Here is a 25,719-nt window from a genome sequence, read left to right as displayed (position 1 = left end):
CTGCTTTTGTACATTTTTCCCAGAGTTGTGGGTTACTGTGACACATCAGAATGATGCCTTGTACAAGTTTCACCACCCAAAGACACAGTCTATAATATGGATTTGCAGGAACTTACACTTTTAACACAGCTGACAGGTAGTCAGAGTCCATCAGCACATCCAGCTCGCTGTGTGCTCATGCAAGGTCCTATTGATCTCATTAGCAGATCTCAGACCTAAGCCTATTAGGCAGATGTAGCTGAGTATCTACTTTCAAAATCACCGCTATTCTTTGCTATCATGAGCCCAGCCACACCTGTCAGAGTCTGAAACCTGGCATGACCCACAGCACAGGCAGGAAAGCCTGCTCACTTGTTTCCTCACAGGTCTTCCTTCCTGGCACATCACAAACCAATGGGCCTGAAGTGGAGACAGTAGTTACTATTTCTGTCCTGAGTCTGGAGTACTGGTACAGTGTGTGCACACCTAAGGCAGTCCCAGTGATTCTTGGCAATGTATCAAATCTCCATTTTCTAGTATTGAGAGCTCTGAAAAATACAGTGCTAGCAATCTGCTTTGAAACTGATCTTTTGGCTAACTGAGTTTGCTTTTCTCTTAAACTTTCACATTTGACCTCCAGGGTAATGGAATAACTGAAGCCCTAAGGCTGCTGTTGTACTGAAATTGTTTACTTATCTAAGTGAAGATGATTTTTATGTCTATCAGGCAAGCTAGCACTTTGGAAAAGAAGGGAACCTGCATATTTTAAAGTAAAGGGACAGCCTCAGCTCTTTTACTTGAAGTATATTATCAGCTGGCCATCTGAGACATTCCTCCTTACTGCAGAAAAAAAAGCCAAACAAACCAGTGTTTGGGGTATAATTAAGTCCTTCCTAAGGTGCACTGGTTTTACACACATCTACAGAAACAAAACAAAAACACAAGAAAGCACATGTTCCTACCAGAGACAGTGTATGACCAAACTGTTTTGGGACACCAGCCAGTTTTCTGCCCTGCCTGCCACAGCCTGGTGTTCTGGGCAGTGCAAGAACCTCGGGAGAGCACCTGGCCTGCTTTGCAGCCCTACAGCAGGAGCAAGTGTCCCAGTCCTACATGGGGTTCAGCATAGGTCACATGGACCAGCAGCCCTCAGAGCAATCCCTCGTGCCTCTCATCCTACAAATGCTACTACGAGTTACTTGGCAAAGCACTCGGACCACTTCCCTTGAAACCAAAGTTAATAAAAATTACCACAAACACATGTTCAGTCAAAGAGACCAAACTTTGACCTCTGCTTTGTGCACTCATCCAAATGTCTATGGGAAACAGGGCCTCTGCTGGAGAGAGCACTGTTTATAGAAACCACTCTTCATCCCTGCTGTCTGTTTATGCCAAATATAGTAATAGCACTGGTCCACAGGCAGTCACGTTGGGAATGACCAATTCCTTCCAAAGATCCAAGACTGACGCTTGCTCTTGTGCTTCCAGGTGCTGTAGGAGCATATGGACACCTTATAGGCTAAGTCAAATTATACTTAACACACCACTGACCTTGCTTAAGCAATAAATTTAGATATTATAAGATAATAATAATCTAGTCTTCAGATCCTCAAGCAGCTTTGAAGAATTCCTTCTTTTGCCTCTCAGATAATTTGAAGTTCCCGTCCCTTCACATGAGTAGAGGCACTTGCTGTCATTTTGAAATATCTGAATCTATCTTCTGTAATTACAACGTCGGACAACATTATTATGCCAACATATTTTATTAGCCAGTATACAGTTTGCAATTAGTGACTCACTACAGACAGTCAGAGGGAGGATTTAGCTCCGAGCACTCTGCCACTATCCTCCTTGAAATAGCTTAATACAGCAAAGTCATCTGATTCATTTCTATATATCTCTGGGTTTCATGCAATAAAAACACAGACAAATTTAGTAAAGCCAGGACATAAATCAGGTGCTCTCCAAATATGAGAGATGAACATGCCTAGCAGCTCCCGAGTGCTAATAAATATGTAGATTCACTGACATAAAACAGGTCACACACTAGGCATCTGCCTCATTCCACACACCTTGCATCAATGCTGACAAGTCACTCTCAAGTTTTGACCCAAATCTACAAAAATTCCACTTCAAGAACCACACTCACACTCAAAGGTTTCTTTTCCTGGTTCTTTCTGTGCCACAGTCAGTAGTGTGCCCCACAGCGAAGCGCAACATCCCAGTGCCCACAAGGGCATCAAGGACCTCAGTGCCACCAGGACATGCAACCCTAAAGGAGCAGAGAGCACTGGGAGCTGGCCACTCCAGAGCTCTGGGAGCAGAGTTAGCAGTGCTGCTGTGCTTCCTCCCCTCCTCAGCCAGCGAGGATCATCAACATGTAAAGCACATCTTTTGCACTTTTCGATTTGACACACAGGGCTAAGCTGTCTGGGTCTTAGCTACTTCCCTGACCAATCACTCCTCAAAAGAGGGAATCCTATTTCTAGACCAGCTTCTTAGGAACTATACGCTTCCACTGCTTAGAATGGAACTCTCTCAGCATCCTGTTACAGTGCTGAATCACAATTTTGAGACCCTTTTTGTTTACTACATTTAAATGAGGTTGAATAGGGCTTCCTAGAGAGCTGAGCAAACCACTTCAAGCCATATAAGGGGTAAACAAGCTGGTTTTGTTAAATTCTCCAGAGTGCCCATTGGGTCCGGCTGGAGCAGATAAAAAAACCCCACATCTCCTTTCAGACACAGCAAGTAATACTTTTAAATCCCTAAGCACACAGCCCAAGAATGGGTGAACTGGGAAGTCTAGAGAGATCATTTGTGAAAATGTGTATTCAACAGAAGTATCAGAAGCAGCTTTTATATCTTCAGGGCACAGAAGAACTACTATTCCCCACTGACACACACACATATTCCCCTCGTATCAATTCAGAGCACCAACCACAGCTGCCAAACCAAAGGAGCACTTCTTTAGATGGAGCAGTAGCTGCCATGTACTGGGCTTAGTAACACACACTCGATTTCAGCGGGGTCTCAAAGAAGCAGAGGAAATTAAAGCATGTAGCAGTCACGCCAAAACCTTTTCTACCCTTTTGAAAATTTCCCACAGGGTGGATACACACAAACACACACTGAAAGCATTGTGAGCTGCCTCCATCAGAAAAAGGTTCAAACCATAAGTGATGCCTCTAGAATAAAAATAAATAAAATAACAATAAAGGATCAATCTAACTAACAAATGGCACTGACAAAGATAAACTGGTCATTTAACTTTTTTTCAGCTCATTGGAAGTACTTTATTTTTCTGATTGTGCATACAAAGAGGGAGAAGAGGTGGCACCTGACACCAATGTACTACAGGAGGCACACATACTAATGCACATGCCTGCCTGCAAAGTTGGGTGTCTGTGTGCACAAGAGAAGAGCTGCCTGGCATACCAAATACATTCAAAGGATGGGCATCTAGCAGGATATCTTAGGAAACATCCTGCTCCTCCTCTGCTCACGGGCGATCCCACACCACAGCCCTGCAGCAAATCTGACACAAGTAGTACAGATGGCCTTGAAAGCCACCACACCACTCAGAAGGGAGTCAAATGCATTTGCTCTTTTCTCCTTTCTCGTCACATTCCCAAATGGAATGACCATGTCTGTACTGCAGCCATCTGTTTTCTTCCAGAAGATGCTGATAACTCTTGCCTTGCTTCTCTAAATGCCAGGTGTAGGCTTTCCCTAACAGCATTCCTCATGTCCCCAGTGGGATGAGACAGCCCTGTTATTTTCACAGTCTGTCTAACATTTGGCACTAATTTAAAAAGCAAGTCCTCCATTCCAATTGTGAATTAAATTGTGATACTGACACAGCATAAAGACAGATTAGAGATGGGATACAGAGGAGTAAGATTACCAGTGAGGTTACTACTACATGTTTGCTACCATACAAGCCCTTCAGCCCTTTCTCTGACCTGCTCCATCAGCCCCCTCCAGCTCCCAAGGCCAAGAAGGCAGATGGATGAAGGATCTGCGCACCCTGCATCAATTCCAGCTGTTCCCTGCAGCTCTTCTGCCAGTCTCATCCAGGGGACCAGCAAGGACTGTGTTTCATCACACAGCATGACTGGTTAGGCCCCCAAATCCTGCTCATCCTGCAACTGGGGGCTCAGAGCATGGACTGAGAAGCCCCCTCAAAGCCTGCCAAAATGCCACATTTTACTCCTCTCTAGGTTTACTTGTCTGTGCCTCATCTGCCCCATTATAGACTGAAAAAGAAAGAAACCAAACAAACCACCAACATGAAAGAAACAAGATTAAAAAACACCACAGAGGTCTGCCATGTCCAAGATGACATTACCCAGCTATGGAACAGATTACAGTGCTGACATTTAAGACTCTGCTCTGGTTGCCCATGACTGCTGGAAACAGCATCATCTCCAGCTCCAGGGATAATCTATCAATTCAACAGACACCCACAAACCCTTGTGAAGTTGCCAAGTTAAAACTTAACTGTGCTGTGATGAGCAGCTCCTCAAAAGGCAATACCTTTTTACTTCAACCTTTTTGATTATCTTTATATTGTCTGTGTTCCTCCCAGTCTCAAGGTACCAAATACACACAAACCCATCCCAAACCCGACTGCAGTGAAGCCCTGACAGGAGAGTCCCACTGCTATTAAGTGGCCTCTTTTCACAGCATGGTTAAGGCTGGAAGGGACCACTGGAGGTCATATGGTCCAACCTCCCTGCTCAAGAGTAACCCCAGAGCACATGACACAGGATTCTGTCCAGAAGGCTTTTGAATCTCTCCAGAGAAGGAGCCTCCACAACATCTCTGTACAACCTGTGTTACCCTCACAGTACAGAAGTTCCTCCTCATATTCAGGTGAAACTTGTGTTCCAGTTTTCAAGTTTTAAGTGAGTCAGGGATGCTGAGGCCTCTTTCACAAGGCAACGCCGAGCTTATTTAGGCTGTCGAGCACCCGCAGAAGCAGCAGCTGCTCCCTGTCAGCAATTATTGCTTTGGAAAGGAAGGCAGCTGCTCTGGGTACTGCCTCACCACAATACCTGTAAGAGCTTGAGCACACCTCAACGTGGAAGAGGCTTCCTGCTGAGCAGAAGCCACAGGACAGGCTGAGGTAGATGCACAGGCACACGTTGCTGCTTGCTGTGCCCAATATCCCAGGCTATGAGTCTTTTGACAGCAATAAAGTTTACTCAGCTTTTCCTCCCTACCAAGCATTTCAATAATACAATCTACAGACTTCTATCATTTTTTCACAGGCAGCACACGACTGTAATCTAGCAAATTGCTTCCCTGCCATGCTCAGATTTAATGTAGAACAGACTTCTTGTAATTTCAAAGTGATGGGCCTTTACTAAGCCTGGTACCTCATCTCATCAGCTACTACATCATAAGTAATATTTTCTGCACAGCACCTCTTTTGTAGTGGTTTATGTGTAGGCTTTTAAGTTTGGCATAAATCATGATAACTTTAGATATATTCACATATATTTATATTTACATATATATTAGTAGATTTATTTTCAAGAGATGCTTATATCCATATACATAATGATTCAACTGACTCCAAACCCAAATTCTGGGTATAAGAAAGAGAGTTACTTTCACAGCATTTTGATGAAAAGCAGCTCAGACAATGCTTGGCAAGCAGCTAGGTTTTGAGCAAATCTTTGAACTTTACAGCTCTCCATAAAAATTTGCTTCTGCGTCTCCTACCCTTCTCACAGGAATGAGGTACTGTATTTCTTTCTTCCACATAAAAAAGGATGCTCAACTCTGAAGGCAATGAACATTCATTTTGGCATTTAGGCTGCAGCAGCCAATTATTACGATTTTTAGATTTACCTTAAGCATTAAACTCACTCTGAAGTGAGAAGCTGACTGGCCAGGTGTCTAGGATTTCTTTACAGATGACCATTTTCTTCTAAATGGTTTAGCCAATGGATCTCCTTACCATTTAAAGGAAATAGGAGTAGTTTTCATGGCCCATCTGATGATTGTAGGTTGAGATTACCCGCAGTGGGGTCAGTTGGTGGGGACAGCAGAGGGGGTTTGATGGTAAGAACATTTTTTTCCCTCTCCCCTCAGGAAGTGAAATGAAAAAAAAAACTTGCTTTAAATTGAGTTGTATAAAAGCAAGCACACTGTCCTGCTTTTATCTAGCTCTACAGAATTGTTGGTTCTCAGCTCTCCAGCCTCACTCAAAGGACATAGGGCTCTAACTTCTGAAGGCAAATGAGTTACAGGTGAAATAATTTTGCTGAAATACCTGGCTCAAGTGGCATTCCTTCCGTTGTGACGATGCACAGCAAATCTGCCACCTCACCCTGGTAAATCGTTGGGCTGTCAGAATGCACTGAGACATTGAACACAGGACCTAGAAAAGAGTAACCACAGTTATTCATGATGGGCTTTATTTCACTGTCAAACACCTTTCTTGCGCATTTTTGAAGCATCCTCTCCTAGTTTGTGGAGACAGAGTTCTGAAGTAGGGATAAGCAGCAATTTAAGTTCATTGTAAAATAGTTGTTCATTGTTAGCCATTTAATCCTGTACTAAGACAAAGTACCCAAACCATCAGACCTTTCACCCAACACAGAGGCTGCTGCCCAAATCTGCCTTCTGCTCTCCAGCACAAGAGGAGCTGGTCTTCCACTGGTGACTCCTTTAAGAGCATGGGAGTTCAGATCTTCAGGCTAATCCAGAATGGATCTTTTTGTTGAGGCTGTTAATAGGAATTCAAGTTAAAGCAAAACAGTATCTTAACAATACCAATGGTTCTACACTGGAACAGACAATACAAGTAGTGCATCTGATAATACTTTTCTGTGGTTTTTCCTTCAGGCTCTGCCACAGATAGCTTCTTCTGAAGATGTCTGAAAGCCCAAGGGTACAGTAACTCCTTCAGCTGCAAAGTGGTGATGATATCAGTGAAAACCATTAGGCTGTTTTGAAATACTCAGATACCATGACAACACTGTGATGTTTTAAAAGACTTCTGACATGCATAGGTTAAAAAACCAAAACTTCCCCGAATTTTGACAACAGCTGCATCTCTAGCGCAAAAGTAACAAAATCACAACTCTTCAGATATGCCACCATTGTTAATACTCTCTATTTCACAGGGAAGAAACTCAAGAATGTACCAAAACACCTCTGTGATTTCTCTTACTAATCAAGGTAAAGGAGACAAGTAGAAGGAAAGCTGATCCCAATGGTGACCTCCAGGATGACTTTGGGGGAAAGAGCCAGGGAAGCCAAGAAGAAACTTGGGACTCAGATTAAAAAGTAACCCTTTTTACACTCCCTAGACTCCCATTATTACCTGGCTCACCTACTTCTGGCACAGCAGCAGCAGCAACAACAAGCAGAGAAGGGTGGCTTGGGAGGAAAGAAAAAGCTGTTTATTTGCTCTCCTCCACTCTCAACTGCTACTACTTTAATACAAGAACCCTACATTTCAAATCCACTGAAGATCAGTAGCAAACAATGCTTTAAATGAAGAACACTTTAGGAAATCATCCAAAACAACCACTTGTACCTTGACCTCTCAACAGGTTTCTACACTGATAGCTCACTACATGGCACACAGTTACCACACCATTCCCAAACTGAGATTCTGAAAAGAAACTTGGATGTATCATGAAGCTAGAGCTATAATTTTTGGTGCAAATTTTCTAGAGTCAAGGGCCTGGCTTATTTTGGCCAACAGAAAATACACAGCACACTAAGAAATTAATTCCAACTACAGTGCAATAATTACTTCTCCAACTTGTAAAATCACCCCTCCCCCAGTTTTCACCAGCCCTCTGCTCTGCCCCAGAAGCAGCTGTACTTTTGTACACAAGGGTAGTATGCAGACATGCAATCTGAGAGTTTGACACCCATTTTGACACTAGAAGATCTTTCTTAAAATTAACGCTGCAAATTACCCTCCCCAAACAAGGATAAAAGGGTGGTGGGGATGCAATAGAGGTTATAATGGATCACCAACCAAGACTCCTATATGCTAGAACACATTTAAGGAAACAAGAGACACAGAACCCTGAGATCAGCTGCTCAGGTAGTGAGTGCACAAGCAGGCTGCAGCCCTAACTTAAGCTCAGCATGATGGGATCCTTTTCCTAGGAGATGAACAGAGATTAATCTGAATGCTTCCTCAGCATCTGTCTAAACTGGTTTTGTGTGAATTCAGTCTGTTTCCTGACATTCACACACACACACCAAACTATATTCCCCTTGCAGCCAATTTGATTATTTGTCCTCAGATAAATCAAGACATTTTCCATCTTCTTGTTCAGAGTTGGGCAGACAGAAGTTCAAGATCCTAGGGGATTAAAGGCAACACAGACCAGGGCACTCCAGCCAACTAGAAGCAGAAAAATCTCAAGCTGTGTGTGAACTGTCAGAGAAAAGAAATAAAGAGACTGTCAAAATCTGCTAGGAACATCCCTGCATTCCCAGCACAGTCCCTCTGCTGCACTGATCAAAGGCAGAACAGCACCATACTAATCCTGATACTGTCCATATCTCAGAGTCTATCCTAAGTCTATCCTGCAGCAAGTGAGGTGACATCACATCAGGAATACAGGACATGCCCTGCTCCAGCAGGCAGGCTGGATGCTGGGAGGAGTTGAGCAAGAGAGATGAACTGCTCGATACCAACTCTGTCAGGCTAAGGATGGGCAACCTTACCCCTGCCCTGGCAGGTTAAACAAGAGGGCACATGGGGTTTTTCAGGCCTTATTTCTAGGCTGAAAGTCCACGTACCTGCTGCATTGAACAGAAACTGCCTTCAAACCCTGGCAAACCAACAAACCACTGATGTGGAGTGGAGTCAGAGCATTCCTGGCCACTGGATGTCACAAGGGTAAAAGCTGAGCTTGGCAGGTCACTCAGCCAGGAAAGGCTGTGCATCATGGAAATGCAGCACTCCCAACACACTCCTCAGTTTGGGTCACCAAGCACTTCTCCACTGAGCCTCCCACATGAAGAGCCAAAACTTCCCAGGCAGGAAGGCTCCAAGGCATCAGCTGCACTGGCATTTCAGGATTGTGCTTTCCCTTGGTAAAGCACAAACAGTTCTTTCCCTTTAGGTATTTCCCTAGCAGGTAACATTTCTTTCAAATTACCTTTTCTACCTCCAGGGAGAAATCACTGTCCTGTGGTAGAACTGGATATCAATAGTCAAGAGGTGTGTTGGGGGTTGTGTTCTTCCCTCTTCAGCTGAAGAGGGAAAACAACATTTAATTGTTTTTTTAAAACCTAAGCAAGATTAATTACAGTGAAAGTTCCTCAGTTCAGTCTCAAAAACTGTGTGGCTGCATCTTCCTATGGTTATATGTCTTCTTTGGGGGTATCTCAGGCTTTCTGCCCACATGACCCGTGCCCTGGGCCTCAGGCATGAAAGGACAGAATAAAGCACCTTCAGAGATTTATTGCCCCCCTTAAAAAACCTGAAAAGGCAGGAGGCTGAGTGCCCCATTCCCCCAGCCGGTGTTCAAGAAGCCATGGATCTGGACCACACCAAGCAAGGCTCAGAACACAAAACCCAAGCACTTTTCTCAAGTTTTTGCTCTCCAAGACAAAACCGGAAAAAAAAAAAACCAAAACAAAACAAAAAACAAAACAAAAAAAAAACAACCAAAAAAACCCACAAAAAAGAGGGTTCTCACTGCCAAGGTTACAGATACAGGCATGTGGTAAAACAGGCAGCTCCCAGCAGACACTGATGACACGGGCTCAGGGTCTCAGCACCGTCACGCTCAAGCACTTTCAGTGTCACTGGAAGGGCTGGGGAGGTGACAGGAGCTCTCTCCCTCAGTGAGATATGAGTTCATGCTACATTAACACCGAGAAAAACAGAACTCTGCAGATAACAGATGAGGTGGCTTTGGCCATCTTGCCACCTGCATTTAACAGTTTGAAATACTGTAATTGGCACCTAGTGGTCACTCGGGAGAATAAACAAACCAGAGCTTACTTTCAATTGCAGGGCTGACAGATCAAGCATGACCTGTAAAACTCATCAAGAACAAAGCAAAGTTAAATGCTGAAAAGCTGCTCATGAGCTTGAAAGCTGAGAAATAACTGGATTTTAGTAACTTCAGATTTGAAGTTAAGTGTCATTCACTCAGATAATTTGGAAGCTAAAGAGCACAGATTTACAAAACAAACCAGCACTCCCAATTCTAAGAGCTAAGCACCATAAATTGCCATGTTCTGTTGAGAACTTTGATTTAAAATAAGAATATCTATTCCTCACTATAAATAAGGCCTTATGTAAGCTTAGATAAAACCCCTAAAAGAAGTTTTCTTCTTTATTAAAGTAATAACAATTTTATATTAAAAAGCATCTGCAGTCAGGATGGTAAGAGTTCTCAGAGCATTTCTTGACTCCTGAACACTTGAAAAACACTACACAACTTTAAACAGAAAGTGAAGAAATTGAGGTTAGAAGTTTACTAGTACAAATCTAGAAGTGCTTAAAGAAAAACCAGGTTCCAGAAGCAGGATTTGTTCAGTGTACTCTTCTCTGAATGTTCCCTTTTATAACAGATCTCAATGCTCAAACTGTTGATTTCACATCACCAGGAAGGTAACTCCAGGAGACAGACCCTACAGTGATACAGTTTTCAGCTATTAAGCGCTATGCTAATTCTTCTACACAAAAAAAATGAAAGGGAAAAGTGTTTGTAAGCTGAACCAAGATTTGTTTATTACTTTGTGCTCAGTCAGATTCACACTGAAGGGACAACAGGGTGGAAAAGAGGAGTTCAAGCTGATTAATTTATTCAACTCAAGGATTTACAAATTGGAGACAAATTCTGAGCTCTCTTCACCTGATATCACCTCATTTTCTCCCTGCTTTCCTTCCCTGCTCAGTAATCCAAACACTTTAAATCTGCAAGAAAAATGGGAAAAGGAAAGAGAATAACCACGAGCCAGTTAAAATCTAGTTCTGTAACAGAAGAGGTCCTAATTATCTAGGGTCCTAGATGGTGTTTTGTCTTCTTTGGTTATCATTTTACCCTGCACATCTCTGCAAAAACAAGGTCTAGTCTCCCCATGGAGATGAGCTACCTTTATTCCCCATCAAAGTAGAGAAGAGAAAGGTCAAGTAATCTGATGACAGCAGAGACCTGGGGCAGGCTGCTCCCCCCAAGGAGCCTGTGCCCAGGCCATTGTCAGGGGGCTGGAATTCCTGCACGCAGCTTCCCTGCTTCCAATCATGCTGCACCACAGACCACAACGGGGAAAACAACTGATGCAACCCACGAGTTCTGCATCGTCCAAAATATTACTCATCTCTGCCCTGGCACCAAATCATTCACTCTTCAACTGAGAATTCCATGACCTGCTTTTCTCCAGATAATAAGTTTCGTCACCTTCACTTTTCCAGACCCCTGCCCTTTCCCAGTTTCTTCGTGAAGCTGTTCCCTAACAAGCTTCACCCCAAGCCTCATAATGGCTGTTACTGGAAGAAGCCCTCAGTAGTTAGGTCCGTGGTTTCTACTTCCAGCTACAAATTAATGCACACAGGCACAAAGGCACACAATGACAAAGCACGTTCCTGCCCATTAACAGTGGCTGGAAAATACCAGCCTTTCTTGCCAAAGAGTTTCTGCTGCACTGCTTTTCATTCATTTCCGTGATTAAGCTTTCTTTCCTTTAAGAATCTTTCTGTTCGCCCTTCTTGAAATTGAGTATCTCTCGGGGTCATTGCAGGGCATCATTTAATTTTAATTGCAAGTTCAACATCAATACTCAGCTCATATTTCAGCAGCTCTTGGTTTATCTCAGCTTCTTCCAAAGTGAACGATAATACATTGCTGTGCAATGAGCTCACATGCAGATGTAATCCAGAGTTGAAGATTTCATTGAGATATTTCCCTTACAAGTTCTCTTTTATTTTTGCCTCTCCAGAACTTTCTACCCTCTGCTGAATGGCACAGAGCAGAGACAGCTCAGAGCACAGCCAAGCTCCAAATGGATCTCTCTCATAACACACTTCTCAATGTGAGATTAAAAGCTTCCTTCTCCCTGATTCCTTTAAGGGAAAGGAAAATAAGTCACTTCTGTAGAAATCCTTGAGAGTGTGTAGTGGGCAAATACATTCTAAACACTAACCTGGTTTGTCCAGTTCATGGTGAAAGGATTTGAAGATTAAAGAACATATGCCAAAACAGAGTTTATGAAGCTGTCTTCATACACTGGCTTGAGAAGAACACAAGGGACAGAAGACTGGTGTGTTCCAGGCTGAAAGAAAGGATCTGTACACATGCATCAGCAAATAGCTCGGGAGGAGAGACGATGTACTGGAGTAGAAAATGTGCAATGAAATTAAGAGAACATTTCAAGACAGGCAGTGGCAGCTGCTCTTGCTCCTCACATCACTGGGCAACCTTTTAAAAAAGACATGGCAGAACCTCTCTGTCCTACACTGGGAAGACAAACAAAAAAGCACTGAGGAATATTAAATTCTTCACATGGGACTGCTTTTCCTGCCCCCCAGATAAGCTTATTTTGCTTACAACAGCTGGACATAAGAAGGCATTCGTTTTATGAAACTGGTCTAGCGATCCATGTTATCCATGAGGTCATACCAGAAGATTCACAAGATCCTCTCTGGTTCTTAAATATATCCAGCAGAGAACAATCTGCCATTGATTGAATATTTGAAAACTAATGGCCTAGTAGTTGCCTCCTCACCACACTCCCCCACCCTCACTTCCAGTTCATATGGTCCAGTGGACAAAATCCACATTTCCTTTTTTATTAGTTCAGGGTGTTTCAAACAAATGCCTTTAAACCAGCATTTCAGATCATTACCAAATTGAATAAATACATCCCTCTGCAATAGGAAGTGGAGAAAGAAGAGAGGAGATCTCTGCTTGCAGCCAGCAAGTTCTGCCCTGAATGGAAAGAATCCGAGCAAGACATTTTCCACAGATGTTCATGGAAAAACATTTCAGAGCACTGCCACATTTCAAGCCTATTGTGGCAGAAAACACTGAAGTTTCACATGTGCAGTCCCCAGCTCATATATGAAAAGCTCACAGGCCCCTGCCACTCAGAGAGATCACATTGCACAATGTGTATGCACGCTTAAGAACTCCTCTTTGAAACATCACTGAGCTCGGAGAGATCTGGGAGAGAGTCAAATGAGAGAGAAGGATTTCCAGTCCCAGCAAGCCTCACCATCCCCCATCAAAGGGGAATCAATAAAAACAACTGAGAAAGAAATTCCTCCTAGGAGTAAAAGCTTCACGTAAAACCCTTTAAGGGCTTCCTTTTGCTGAAAATGCTGCTTCCTTATTGATCCCTTCCCCACTCCAACAGCCATGATGGAAGCTGAAAACGCTGCCCAAGCCCAAGATTTCAAAGTTCGGAGGAGACTGGAATACATCCAATTTTTCAAAATTACACTGCTGTATATATTCCCTCCAGCAGTTATAGGTAAGTTGTCTCTCTATTACACTTTGAGAAATCAGTGCAATTGACTCCTTAACAGTTTTCCTATCAGGGACAAATACTCATAAGATATCACACCCCACCCTCCCTACAGCTCAGGATTTAGCACACTGGTACTCCCCAGGTTTTGGGGGTTTTTTTTCCAGTTGCCTGGAAAGCTGCATGCCTCTCTTGTTCCTGCACCTTTCCTGTTAGTGTCTTCCCTCTAATTTTGAGGAAATTCTCCCTACAAATAATTAGCTCCCTCAGCAGTTCTGCCTTTCACTATGCCCATTAGGGAAATTCTGGCACCAACTTATTTTTCTGAAGAACAAGTTTGACAGCTGCTTGTGCCACAGGATGCAAGAGAAGGGTGTGATATCTGAGCTGTGCTTTCATAGCTGCTCCACAACTTTGCCATTTACCTCTGGCTCCCTGACTCAGTCTGCATCAAAGACAGGAGGCTTCAGCAAACAAAACCAAAGTAACACACCCAGAAAACATCTTCTGTCTTGTATACTTAATTCCAGATGATTTCCCAAATAATAATTCCACAGTTAGTCCATTCTAACTGTGCTCATCACATGTTCTCATTGTGCCCAGAGGTGAATATCCAGCAGGGATATCTGAGTAACAACTGAAGGACACAAAGTTCATCCATCAATTAAAGAAAATTGCAGGTATTTCAAAACAGATTTTGCTACATGCCAAGATTATTTTGGGAAATAGCACTGCAGCAAATTGTGCCTGGGATCTCATTTCTTTCTTCATTCATTTGTAAAGAATGAAAGGCTGACAGGGCTTCAGGACCATCCCTCCCCCTGCTCCAGCCCTGCTACTGGAATTCACACATTCCCAGGGCACTTCTACATGCTGCCTCCCTTTCTTCACTCCACGCTCCAGAAATCCTATCTGGGTGGAGGGGCTGGGAGGAGAGGCTGACAGCAAAAAGAAGTCAAGACTACAACACGCACGCTTCCCTCCCTCGCATTGCTCGCAGGGTTCCCTCTGAACCCTGGGCGTCAAAGCATCCCAACAAACTTTTTGGATGGGAGTTCAAAGTGACACGAGACCAGCAATATTGGGAGAGGCACAAACCACCACTTTTGTGCAGGAAAGCCTCCGCATAGGAGCTTGGAGGGGCAGGGTGGGGTTTTGTGCAGATTTCGTTCTTGCTGGTTTCTTTTATCATCCCCTTTGCAAATACTACTCTCCCACTGTGTCTGACCCAGATATGAAAAATAATAAGGCTAAACTGCAGCCCACTAAACCATCTTGAGAAATTACCTAAAACTGAAAGAAGCTGAGTCAATGTCCTCTGTCTGGCCAGCTTAGATCAAATCTACATCTCAAAGCTTCCTGTGATGTCCTCATTGCCAGGCTGTCCTCCCACGATCAGCCCTTGTCCTTTTCCCAGTGTGCCATATAAGCAAGTTCAGATCTTAGGAACCACACCATCCAGAATAATTACTTTAGATGTGGATGCAGCCAGAAGTCAGGCTGCTCTTGCCTAGACACAGACACATCTCCTAAATATGCTACAGCCTGTTACTGCTGAATATGAGCATGAAAGGCCTACCAGCTCAAAACCCCACAGCTTGGTATATCAAATCACCAGAGGAGCCCTTCACTCATATGTGCACCAGTGTTATAAAAACAGCTCCCACTGCACTTCCCAACAATATAACATGACAGAAGTCAGAGTGAATATGCATCTCTGATGATCCAAATCGATGCCATCCATCTCTCCCTCCCTCCAACACAGTATCAGGACAGGCACATTTCTATAGAAAAATCTCAACAGGCAGGCTTAGTTACAGCTGAAGGTAAGGGTTTCAGCAAGCAATTGAGGAACAGGATGTCCTTCTGGGCACTGAAATTCCTCCCAATTTGTGGAGCTTTGTAGTTCAGCCACGAGGGACCTCTAAGGTCTTGCAGTGGCAGGATACACTTACTGAGATGGCTGAAATGTTATCCTGACCTGACCATTTTCTGCAATTACTTCGACAGTGAGGTGTGCTCAGGGAATTTAATGCTATGCTAATAGAGTCTGTTTTGGAACAGAAATCCAGTTTATATTAATGTTCTTCCAGAGCAGCCGCTACTAACAATCTAGTGATACAGCTGGCAAATGCAGCAGCAGTTGCTCCATACTGAGAATGAGCTCTGAGCCTGCAGGACCATAAAAGCTGCATTAGTAGAGAAAAACCCAGGGGTTATGATTACAGCCAATTCATTAAACATCTTTCTGTAAACAATCAATAGCACAAAGGACACAAGTACCACCAAAGAAGACAGCACAGCTCTCAGCCATCATACCATTTGTTTCAAATAGTAAGTATTTCTAAGACACAGGGAAATCAATGGGAAAGTGTCACAGAATTCTCTCCCTCTCTGGCTTAGACACACGGCTGCCAGGTTCTGTACCAACCTGATGTCTGGAAGTCTATCTGGATAGGGTTGGATAAGCCATTCACTGCTTCACGCCACATGCCCCCACCACCCGGAGACCAGGCGGTCACCACGCAGCGGTAGAGCCCAGCATCAGAGATCTGGGTCTGATACATCCTGTAGCGGAACTCGTTCTCCTGGACCTTCTCCAGGACCACCCCATCCACGCGGGTCTGGTCCGTCCAGTCTTCCAGCCGCACCACGGAATCCTGGTTCAAGGAGATGATGCGAGTGGTTCCGTTGGGGTTCGACTGGTCCGCGAGGGGCTTCTCAGCTGTGATGAGGACGGAGTAGCGCGGCGTCTTGATGTTCTTGGAGGACACCTTGCACGTCATCTCAAAGGTGTGGCCTGCTACAAAGAATGGCTTCAATTTCACCGCCTCCACTGTAAGCGTGTAATCTGAAGAGGGAAGGAAATAAAGCAGCAAGAGAGGGTTAACAAACAGGCACAGGTATTTTTGCAGCATCATTCGACCTAGAAGATGACAGACAGGCAAAGCTTCTTTTTTGGAGGAACAAATCCCAGCACATTTATCTAAACATGTGGACAGCCCAGAATGCTACTCAACAGTGCACGCACACAACAGTTTGGGTCAAGATGCACAAATTCAAACAAACACCAAATAATGAAAGGATAATAAAATACACAGCTTGTAACAAGACAGGATCCCCAAGATTGCTTTATTCAGGAATAAAGATATTAGACAAGATTCAGAGTCCCAGTTTTATACTGGATCTGGAAGAGCACCCTCAATGATGGGGTAATAAGAGCACTGCTGAAATACTCATGACTAATGACAAAAGCTGCCACTCGCTGAATTGGCAGCACTTAGTGTAGCATCTTTTATTTCCCTTGAAAATCCCCCCTAACAGCAATCCAGACACATTCAGCTGAAAACACATGACAAGAGTTGGTGGTAACAGAAGTCTCCACCCCAGGCATCCTCATAGAGATTTACACACACCTCTACCTCCGTGTCAGTCTTTCCACCCCTTGCTTCTCACACATTTACTTGGATACAAGCCTACCAGAAGTCCTGACGTTTCCCATTTGACATCAAGAATTCCAGCAACACTTACCGCTTAGTTTCCTTCCATTCTCTACTGTCTCCTCAATCCCAAGAATCCCTTAATTACAGGGTTTAGGAAAATTATACATCTCGGAGCACAGCTCCAAGACACACAAAATACAAGCTCACAGTAAGAAACTGAGAAAATGAGGAGTGACTGAAATCAGAATCAAATAAAACGAAAGGGAATTGCTAGTTTCCTGGCATTGTGATGAAAATACACCCTGTACATCAAGGTTTTTCTTAAGGAAGGGGGGCAGGGTCGGAATACATAGAAGTGACAGTATTGCAAAAATACAGCCAATCCAACTCTCTGGACTTTGCTGCACCATATTCTCCCTGCCCTCCTTTATTAAAAAAAAAATAATAGAGTGTAGACCTGTTAAAAAGCTCCACAGAACTTCTTTATGCAGACAAAACTTCTCAGGAAAAAGGAAATAAGCAATGGTGAGATTGAAACACATTCCCCAAAACTGAGCTTAAATGCAGTAATATTTATGTCTTCCCCACAAGAGCAACAAGATACTTGTCAAGATTACATTTTGCAGTGTTTTGCCTTCAAGCAGCAGTTTTCACAATGAGTAAACACAGCCCACAAGATGAGAAACCCGGTATGACAACTTTAAATCAGTACTGTATAAAGCAGATCACAGTGCAAAGCTATATAAAGAAACAGCAGGAGCAGTGAAGGCTGAGATGCTTCTAGTGGTCTAGCTGAGCACAGAATTATTTGATACTCCACACCAAACCCCCCTCACACTTCCACCCACTAAGCAAGTGACAACACAAGAGTTGCACATTTAGGCACTCAGGGTACAATCACAAATGAAGTTGTACGGCATCAGAGTCATTCTCCTCTCCCTTGTGAAAAGACTCATCAGATATCAGATTCCAGACTTCAAATCCATTTTTTTGTCCTCATTCTGTGTCTGTGAGACTCTGATATTTCCTTTTTCATAAGGCTGCAGTATTTAGGAGCCCAGCACAGACCAGCTTTTCACATATTTTTAGGAATCTAGTAGGCAATTATATTTTGTCCCAAAAGCAGAAGCACAAACAGCTAGTTATACTTTTCTGGCACATATTGTTGTTTTCTAGACCATATGAGGAGGCTCTGGGCAAAAATCCCTCCTTATTTAAATGTTCTTTACATTGTTGATCTTCACATCAGAACACTGGGTCCTAGGCACCAGAAAGGAAATCTTACATTTGGTCTCTGGTGTATGTGCTTAAGATTAAACACCCTCACATGTTCAGAGCAGTTCAGCTACAGCTGAGATAACTCCCCCTACTACCTGGGCTTCAAACACCTCAACTTCCACTACTCCCTGAGCCACAGGTCGGGCAGCAGCAGAAAGGGCACTGTCTTGTTCCCAACAAGGACAGAGCAAATTTTGTTCCTAGACATCCTTTATTGCTTTTCCATTTGAGGGCAATAGCAAATGCTTTTTACTAAGTATTTCTGCTAAAGGAAAAGGGGAAAGGAGTGGTGGTAGCATGGAACAACAGCAAAAATGACATTGCTAGAATGTGGAAGAGAACAAATGAAGCCCAGAGATGCAGCTGGAGAACAGTGATAGCATTCAGAAGGGTTAGAAATTAGGATGCTAAATGGAGAACAAGGAGATATGTTCTTATGGAAGTTCTTTTAAAGCATTTTTCTACCTTTAAAAACGCCTGAGATCCTTAGTTTGGATGAACACACAAGACAGAGCCACCCCCCTCTTTTGTCAGACCATAAGAAATCTAGAACAGAATAGAGAAGCGGACACACAACCCATCACCTACAGGTGCTGAATATTTCCTTTTGCAACAAAGGCAAAAAAAGATCAAAGGGATGTTTCTGTATGTGCCATAATATTAGAGACCTGCATATGTAGCAAAGTAAAACAACAACAACAAAAAGGCTCCATATCCTATCAACTAGAAAAACCTGGATCACCATTCTTAATATGCTGGTTCTGTGCCAATATTGTTCTCCTTCAGTAGCAGCAGATGAAATGTAATTAGCACTCCTTCACCCCCACCTATAAAAGCATGTAGCTGTCTGCGTGTGTAAGAGTCCACATTATGAAAAAGAGGGCAGCCCAAAGATCTGGCACTTATCTTAGAAATAACAGTAATCTGCACAGAAAATTAAGAGGGAATGGAAGGTCTCTTCATGTTTCCTGTGTTAGCAGAAATTACTCATCAGATCTTGCAGCATAAGATGAGCCAGAGAGGTCAAATGAATGTTTTCTTCCAAGAACTGCAGGCTAAGGTCTCATTTCTAATCTTTTGGGAATTGCCAAGGAAGCAGTGTGCATCTTGACCACTATTCCACACACTTGCCTGTCTGCATACACGGCTGCAGACCCATGTGGAGTCTCATCTCCTTCTTGTAAAGCTCTGTGAATGAAAAGCACAATAAAACACACCCTGCATGGTCATATACAGGAGGCTGCAATCTGCAGTTTATGCTGGAAAGCAGTAGGGGAAGAGTTCCTAAGTAAACCATACCCAAAGCCTGGGCACTACTCCAGGACAGAGGGCTAGCAACAGAAGAAATCCTAGCCAAATCACTCAAATAAAATTTGAGTAAACTGTACTTTGGAGCCTGGCAGTGCAAGCTTCTGCCTTCCATCACTGGCCAGTCCAAGTGGTTAAGCCACACTGTAATTCTCCCGGTGCTCTTCTACCACAAAGTGTGTGCTCAGCTTCAAGAGCACTTCCCGGGTAGTGACCAAAACCAGTTTTCACCTAATCTACAGCAGGCAAATTTCTAGAGAAACCCAACAGCTACAAGGTCAAGGAGACTTTAGAATAATCAGCAAACACCTTCCCTGCACTGCTTTGACTGCAGCTGGAAAAGCAGCACACTGGCCAGGGTTGACAGCAATGCTGGAGCCTCACAGTGCTGCTTGAGGCTGCTGATAAGAATCTTGGTGTTCACAAAGGCCCCTTCATCCCCCAGTGCACCGACAAAGCTGCAAGTGCAGGGAATGCAGCAGGCATTAAGGCAGTGACAGCTCTGCCAAGGCAGGAGGTGGCTGTACAACACCCCGGGGTACAAGTGCAGCCCCAGCAGCTCTGGAAGCACAGCAGGCACATCAAAGCCTGCACTGCAGCCTACACCTGAACACAGAACACACATCTGGCTGCAGGAACTCCTGTCCCTACAGCCAAACTGGCACATGCATGCTCCAGCTTAGTGCCACGGGGACTTCTGTGCCCGGGGGGAACTGTGTGTCTGTGATACATCAGCAATGATAAAGAAAAGTAGGTGGCAGAAATATTATCTGTTCTCTATTTGCAGGACTGTCTGAAAGATTAAGGCACCCTTGCTCCCAATTAAGCGTGATGGGAGGGCCTAGGCAAACATTTAGGACAAGTAATATTATGTTAAATATAATTATTTTGTAAATTAAAGACAGAAGTATTAACAAAACCTCAAATAATAGTACCTTTGGGATTTGGAATTTCAATTAAAAGATAATGTTTTCTTCTGCTAAGTACTCCATGCAGATCCAAAGCTGACAACACTGGTTTAGGAAAAAAAGCATTGATTTTTTTTTTCAACGCAAACAGTATCTGTGTTCAAAATGTAACTCATATTCAAATAAATAAAGAAAAATATCTTTTAGAATACCAAACGTTTTTCTGGGTTCAAAATCATTTACAGAGCTAGTAAAAAAAGGTTTCACTCCTTTTCACTGACTGGAATTTGTATTCTAAATAAGCAAAAAATAATACAACTGATGTTTTTAATTTCTGAGATGAGACAGAGACGCCTTCTTTGTCACCTTGGCAGGGGAAGAAGTAGAAGAGGGGAAGAAACACATCAGGCAGACTATGTCAAAAACAACGGTGATCTATGATAGCAATTGGCTGCATTTGCAAAGCTGAGTAAGCAGAAAGATGTGTGAGCATTATTGGCCCCTGTAGAATAAAATACAAAACAGAGACAATAAAACCCCAAGTTCAAATGGGCAAACACACAACTTATTATACAATGCACAAAAAAGGGTTTTTTACATGTTTACACGATGTTTACATTTTGAATAAAGGCTCTGAACACCCCTCTTTGCTGAGAGACCCACAGACACAATATAAACCCATTTCTCCTTTCTCAAAAACTCAAAACAATTGTCTTCAAAGTGAGATTTCTCCAACATCCTCCCCCAAAGCAGCACTCTAAAAATCAACAAAGAAGATGCAAGCAATGAAATAGATGGAAGAAAAGTCTCTGTATAGGCATAAGCTATGCAAGGAAGAGGCAAATTTCTGTTCTCTCCTTAGGCAAACACGTGGGAGCCTGGCTGCTGGCTTTTATAAGCACTGGGAGCAGTTAGGGACTCAAATCACCAGAGATACTTGTCAAAACAACAGTCAGAGAGCACAGGCAGCAGCAGATTAACTCCTTCATAGCTGCTGGCTACAGCACTGGGCTCCCAGCAGCTGAGTCTGGAGCTCACAGGAATAGGATAAGGCAGGGGACAGGGCACACAGGGAGAGGCATCTGGGGCTGCACTGCTGAAGGGGAAATCAAACCTATATTTCGCCCTCCCCATCTCATATACATACAACATCCTTTTTCAGGAGGGGAAGGTTTTTGTAGGAGAGCTCACTTTCACATAATAAATCCCCCAACCCCAAGGTTTGCCAACAGAACGTACTTTTCAGCACAGGGACTATAACATTTACATTTGTGCTGCAAAATTAGCAGAGTTTCTGGAACAAAACCAGAAACGAGGGAATGTTCACACCTGTCACGGTTTGTTTTCCCTCAGAAATGTCAACACAGGCTGAGACTTTTCAACTCCAGCTGGTCTCTGTAGCTGCTCCGAAGGCGACGATCCATTACACTGGCATGCACATGCACACACTCCGTGTTGTGGCATAACACTGAACTAATTGTGACCAACATCCAGCATTAATGAGACTTCTCAGTCCTGCTGGAGAAGTCAGCTTCAGGGGCAAAAAAAATTACAAACGAACAAACACAAAAAAACCCCCAAACCTTTCCCTGGACCACACGCTCGGAGTACTGAGCAAGCAGCCCACCACTTCTCTCTCCACTGAAGCAGAGTCACAGCAGAAGATTTCCAATTTGCTGCTCAGGGATTATCCCTAAACAACTTCAAAATTATTTCAAATGGCTTGTCTCTGGAATATAGTTCTCTGCTTGTGGATGCCTAAGCTAGACTGTTAAACTAGTCTATCAAGATAAATGCAGCTTAGCTAAGCACAGATTTTTGACAAAGACATTGCATCTTAGGTTATCCTAACCTTTCTGCTGCTCTCCAACAGACCCTCTTGCATGACTTCACCTTGAGCCAAAACAGTATCACTCTACAGCAAATCCAGAAAACACAGATCCCATTTTAAACCAGAGTTAAGCAACTTCAGGTAACTATTAAGCTTCTAAAAATGCCCCCAGAATAAGATAAATACTGACTAGAGCTAGTTCACTTTTCCCTAAAAAAGGTCAAGATCTAAGCAAACCACCAAATTACTTTGTTTGGCTACCCACTTATTTTTTGATGCTCTGGTAGCACTATGCCCATGAACTTCCTCAGAACTGCCTTTTAAACACGTGATTATAGAAGACAAAAATAAAACCACAACTCCCAAACTGTCAGACAGAGAAGACAAAGTGACACTCCTCTTTTCACCTCTGTACAACCCTGCTGTTAGCAGCAAGATGCACCCTAAAGAGACCACAATACTCCACGCCACAAAAGTGAGCAATGACCAAAGCAACGCTGCTGGATGCCACCCCTACCACTTCCAGCCCAGCTCCTGGAAGTCTCAGCAGCTTGATGGAATCTCTCCTTTGATGGTGTCTCTTCTTTTGCACTCCATTCCAAACTGTTGCATAAAAGGGGTAAAGTGGTGATGTAAAATAAAGGAGTGATGTAAAGCAGTTATTCCCCTCCACAGATAGGAGGCCTTCACACAAGTTGACAGTGCTTTTAAACCTTCATCAACACAGAACCCCATTTCCAAAGCCCATTAGCAGGCCTTCTGGCTGACAAGCCTATTCTCAGCCACCCAGGTGTAAAGTTCCTACCTTGTGTAGCCCAGAAAACATTGACAGATGCAGAAGTCACATCTTTGCTCTTCACCCAGCTGTTGTTGCGGTGCCTACTCCATGCCGAGATGACACAGAAATAATCCCCTCGGTCACTCTCTGAAGTCCACTGGATTCTCAAACTGAAGGTGTCAGCAGACTTTTTAGACAAGATGATTTCCCCATTCTGAATCCTCTCTCTGCCCCTGTCCCCAGGCAGCAGAGTCCAGTCTGCATCCATCGAAGCCAGCAGCTCCTCTGCCACCACGTCGTCCCCGGGCAGGCGCTGCCTGTAGTACCAGGAAACGGTGAAGCGGATGTTTGCTTCGGTGTCCTGGACGTTTGTGATCCTGCAGTTGAGCTCTGTGGGGTCATCTGAAAACTTGGGTGTTTTAGAGGCATTCAGGAACACGTCATAGTCTGGCTCTGCAGGAGAGGAAACGCAGAAGAAACAGGTTAGGAGCTGCAAGAAGGCAGAAAATGTCAGACTTAAAAGAAACACTAACTTCTAACATCCAGTTTTATCATCCCAGCTAAGTGCCACAATATGCATTTTTCTTACAAGACCTTGGAAGTTGGAATCTGGTTCTCAAGACTTGTACCACTCTGACACAGGTACCCCTAAACCCACATTTCCAAACAAGACACTCCATTTCATAGGTCTAGTCAGACCATTTCAGAGAAATCAGGACTAATAGATCTTGTTGAGCAAAATAACTCCCTGCTTTAGGCCTGCCCCTAAGAATCCACCTGTGGGTTCAATTTCAACCCAGCCAGCCCCTTTTTGCACCTGTCAAATGCCTGGGGCAGCCTGCAGTAGGACACTGGTTATCCTCTAGCTTGTCTCTGGTCTATGGGACCAGAGACATCCCATTTTCCCAGTATCTCTCCAGGATAAGAGGCCATCTCCAATCTTGAAAAGCCTTCTTTTCCACACTTCACCATCCCACTGTGTCTCTACAACAGTTTAAGAATGACAAAATCCAGCCAAACAGTTCACCCACCCAGACACCCAAACCAAGGGATACAGAACACCACTGGCACTGGCCAGAGGCAGCACCAAGAGCTGAGCAAAGTAAATTTCAGAGGTCAGCAGTTTAAATACTACCTAGGTCAATAAATACTAGGTAGGATAAGAGCTGAAGATGTGTAGATCAGAAAAAAACTTTACAGTCTGAATAGAGAAGTGTGTACTGTGCAGCTGGGAGGCTGGAATATCTCAGGCTGGAAAATCAGTACCTGAGTTTCACGGGTTAAGAATGGGGCTGCTGCTGTATTTAAATCTGAAATAGCTGGCTGCCCAAAGCCTAAAAGCGATAAGGGAGCCGCATGACTATTTTCTCTCAGACTACAGAGATAGTAAAGGAAAAAGATTACAGCAAGAACCTCACACCACAAAGGAAATACATATTTATTTACTAGTATTAGAATATTTTTGTCTTGCTGTCTACTATAATTCAGAAAAATGACCAGCTTCCCAACTGTTCGGCCAATACTTATCACACGGCTTTTACAGCCTAACTGTATTCAGCACTACGTATTTATTTCCTGCTTTATGTTTTACTTGGCATTTTGCCCTCCTAGAAACAATTAACTGAAGCTATAATTGGGACAAAGAAGGCAATCCAAGGCTAAAACTTAGGCTTAGCTCACCAACAAGCCAAGATAATAAAGCATTTTAATAGAACTGCTGTGGAAACTCTGTGTGCATATGCACTTTTGGACTTGAGATGCAAAGGATAAAAACAATTGTAGCAAACAAGCTGGGCTGCTTCTATGTCAGCCTGCAGAAAAGATCTCTCACCAGTGTCCTTGCATCTAGCAAGAACAAGGGCAGTAATACACACCAGACCCCAGAGAATCTGGTAATACTGGTGGTGAGTTTCTGTGACATTAGGCAACATAAAATCATAAAAGCACCACTTACAAAGTCTGTAATACTACCAGTGAGCATGTGGAGATTTCTGCACATTTTCAGGGCAAGACAAAATAAAAAGAAAATGCACAGAATTTTGGTACAACCAAAGCACAGATTATTAATGATGGCCAAATGCCAATTTTGGTATAAGGACCCTTAGATTCTACAGCTACATTGCTCTTCCTTTCTCATTCACAAAAGAGTAGTTTACTCCAGGGCCTCATGATGTATTGCTCACACTCTACAACTCTCTTACTATTCTCCCTTTGCCACGCCTTCCCCTCAAAAAGAAGGCATTGAAGACCAACTAATACTTTCACAGCAACAAAGACTATGAAAGCAGATGCACTTCTCTAGACAGGAGCACAAGAAGGAAAAATCCACAAGAATCCCAAGTTCTCAGAAAATCGCTTGTGGTTTATTTGTGGGCAGGAGAAGGACCCTAAGAAGAGAGTTTCTCTTTGATAGCACCACTCCAGATAGGCGCTTCACTCTGACAGACACTCAAACAGAGGATTTGGAAAGAATAAAAGGATGGCTGGATAAACCTCATTCCTCCACTCTGTCAGCTGTCAAAGAACAGCCTCACTGACAATTCAATGACTTAATACTCCAGGAGCTCTTAACTTCCATTAAGGAGGAGGAGTTGGTGAATTCTGGATGCAGTTGAAAACCTCAAACGCTGAAAATTTATTCTGCTTTCCCTCTCCCTAGCAACCAAGCATCTGCATCTGCTGAAAAGCAATTTTATTTTCTCCTGTTCCCAAATAATGCTAAAT

General features: G+C 43.5%; 1 protein-coding gene across 1 annotated transcript in view; it reads right to left on the bottom strand.

The window, feature by feature from the left end:
* Positions 1-25,719, bottom strand: part of PTGFRN (prostaglandin F2 receptor inhibitor) — a 65,916-nt gene that overhangs the window by 5,671 nt on the left and 34,526 nt on the right. Inside the window, exons 5-7 of the mRNA XM_041420966.1 lie at positions 23,023-23,448; positions 15,881-16,300; positions 6,266-6,373 (exon numbers count right to left, since the gene is read on the bottom strand). Coding sequence (XP_041276900.1) covers positions 6,266-6,373; positions 15,881-16,300; positions 23,023-23,448 — 954 coding nt within the window. The remainder of the gene's footprint in view (positions 1-6,265; positions 6,374-15,880; positions 16,301-23,022; positions 23,449-25,719) is intronic.

The sequence above is a fragment of the Onychostruthus taczanowskii genome, unplaced genomic scaffold, assembly GCF_017590055.1.
Source record: "Onychostruthus taczanowskii isolate IOZ18803 unplaced genomic scaffold, ASM1759005v1 scaffold67, whole genome shotgun sequence".
Classification (NCBI taxonomy): Eukaryota; Metazoa; Chordata; class Aves; order Passeriformes; family Passeridae; genus Onychostruthus; species Onychostruthus taczanowskii.
The sequence above is the reverse complement of the archived record's forward strand: the minus strand, read 5'-3'. Positions and strand labels throughout refer to the sequence as shown.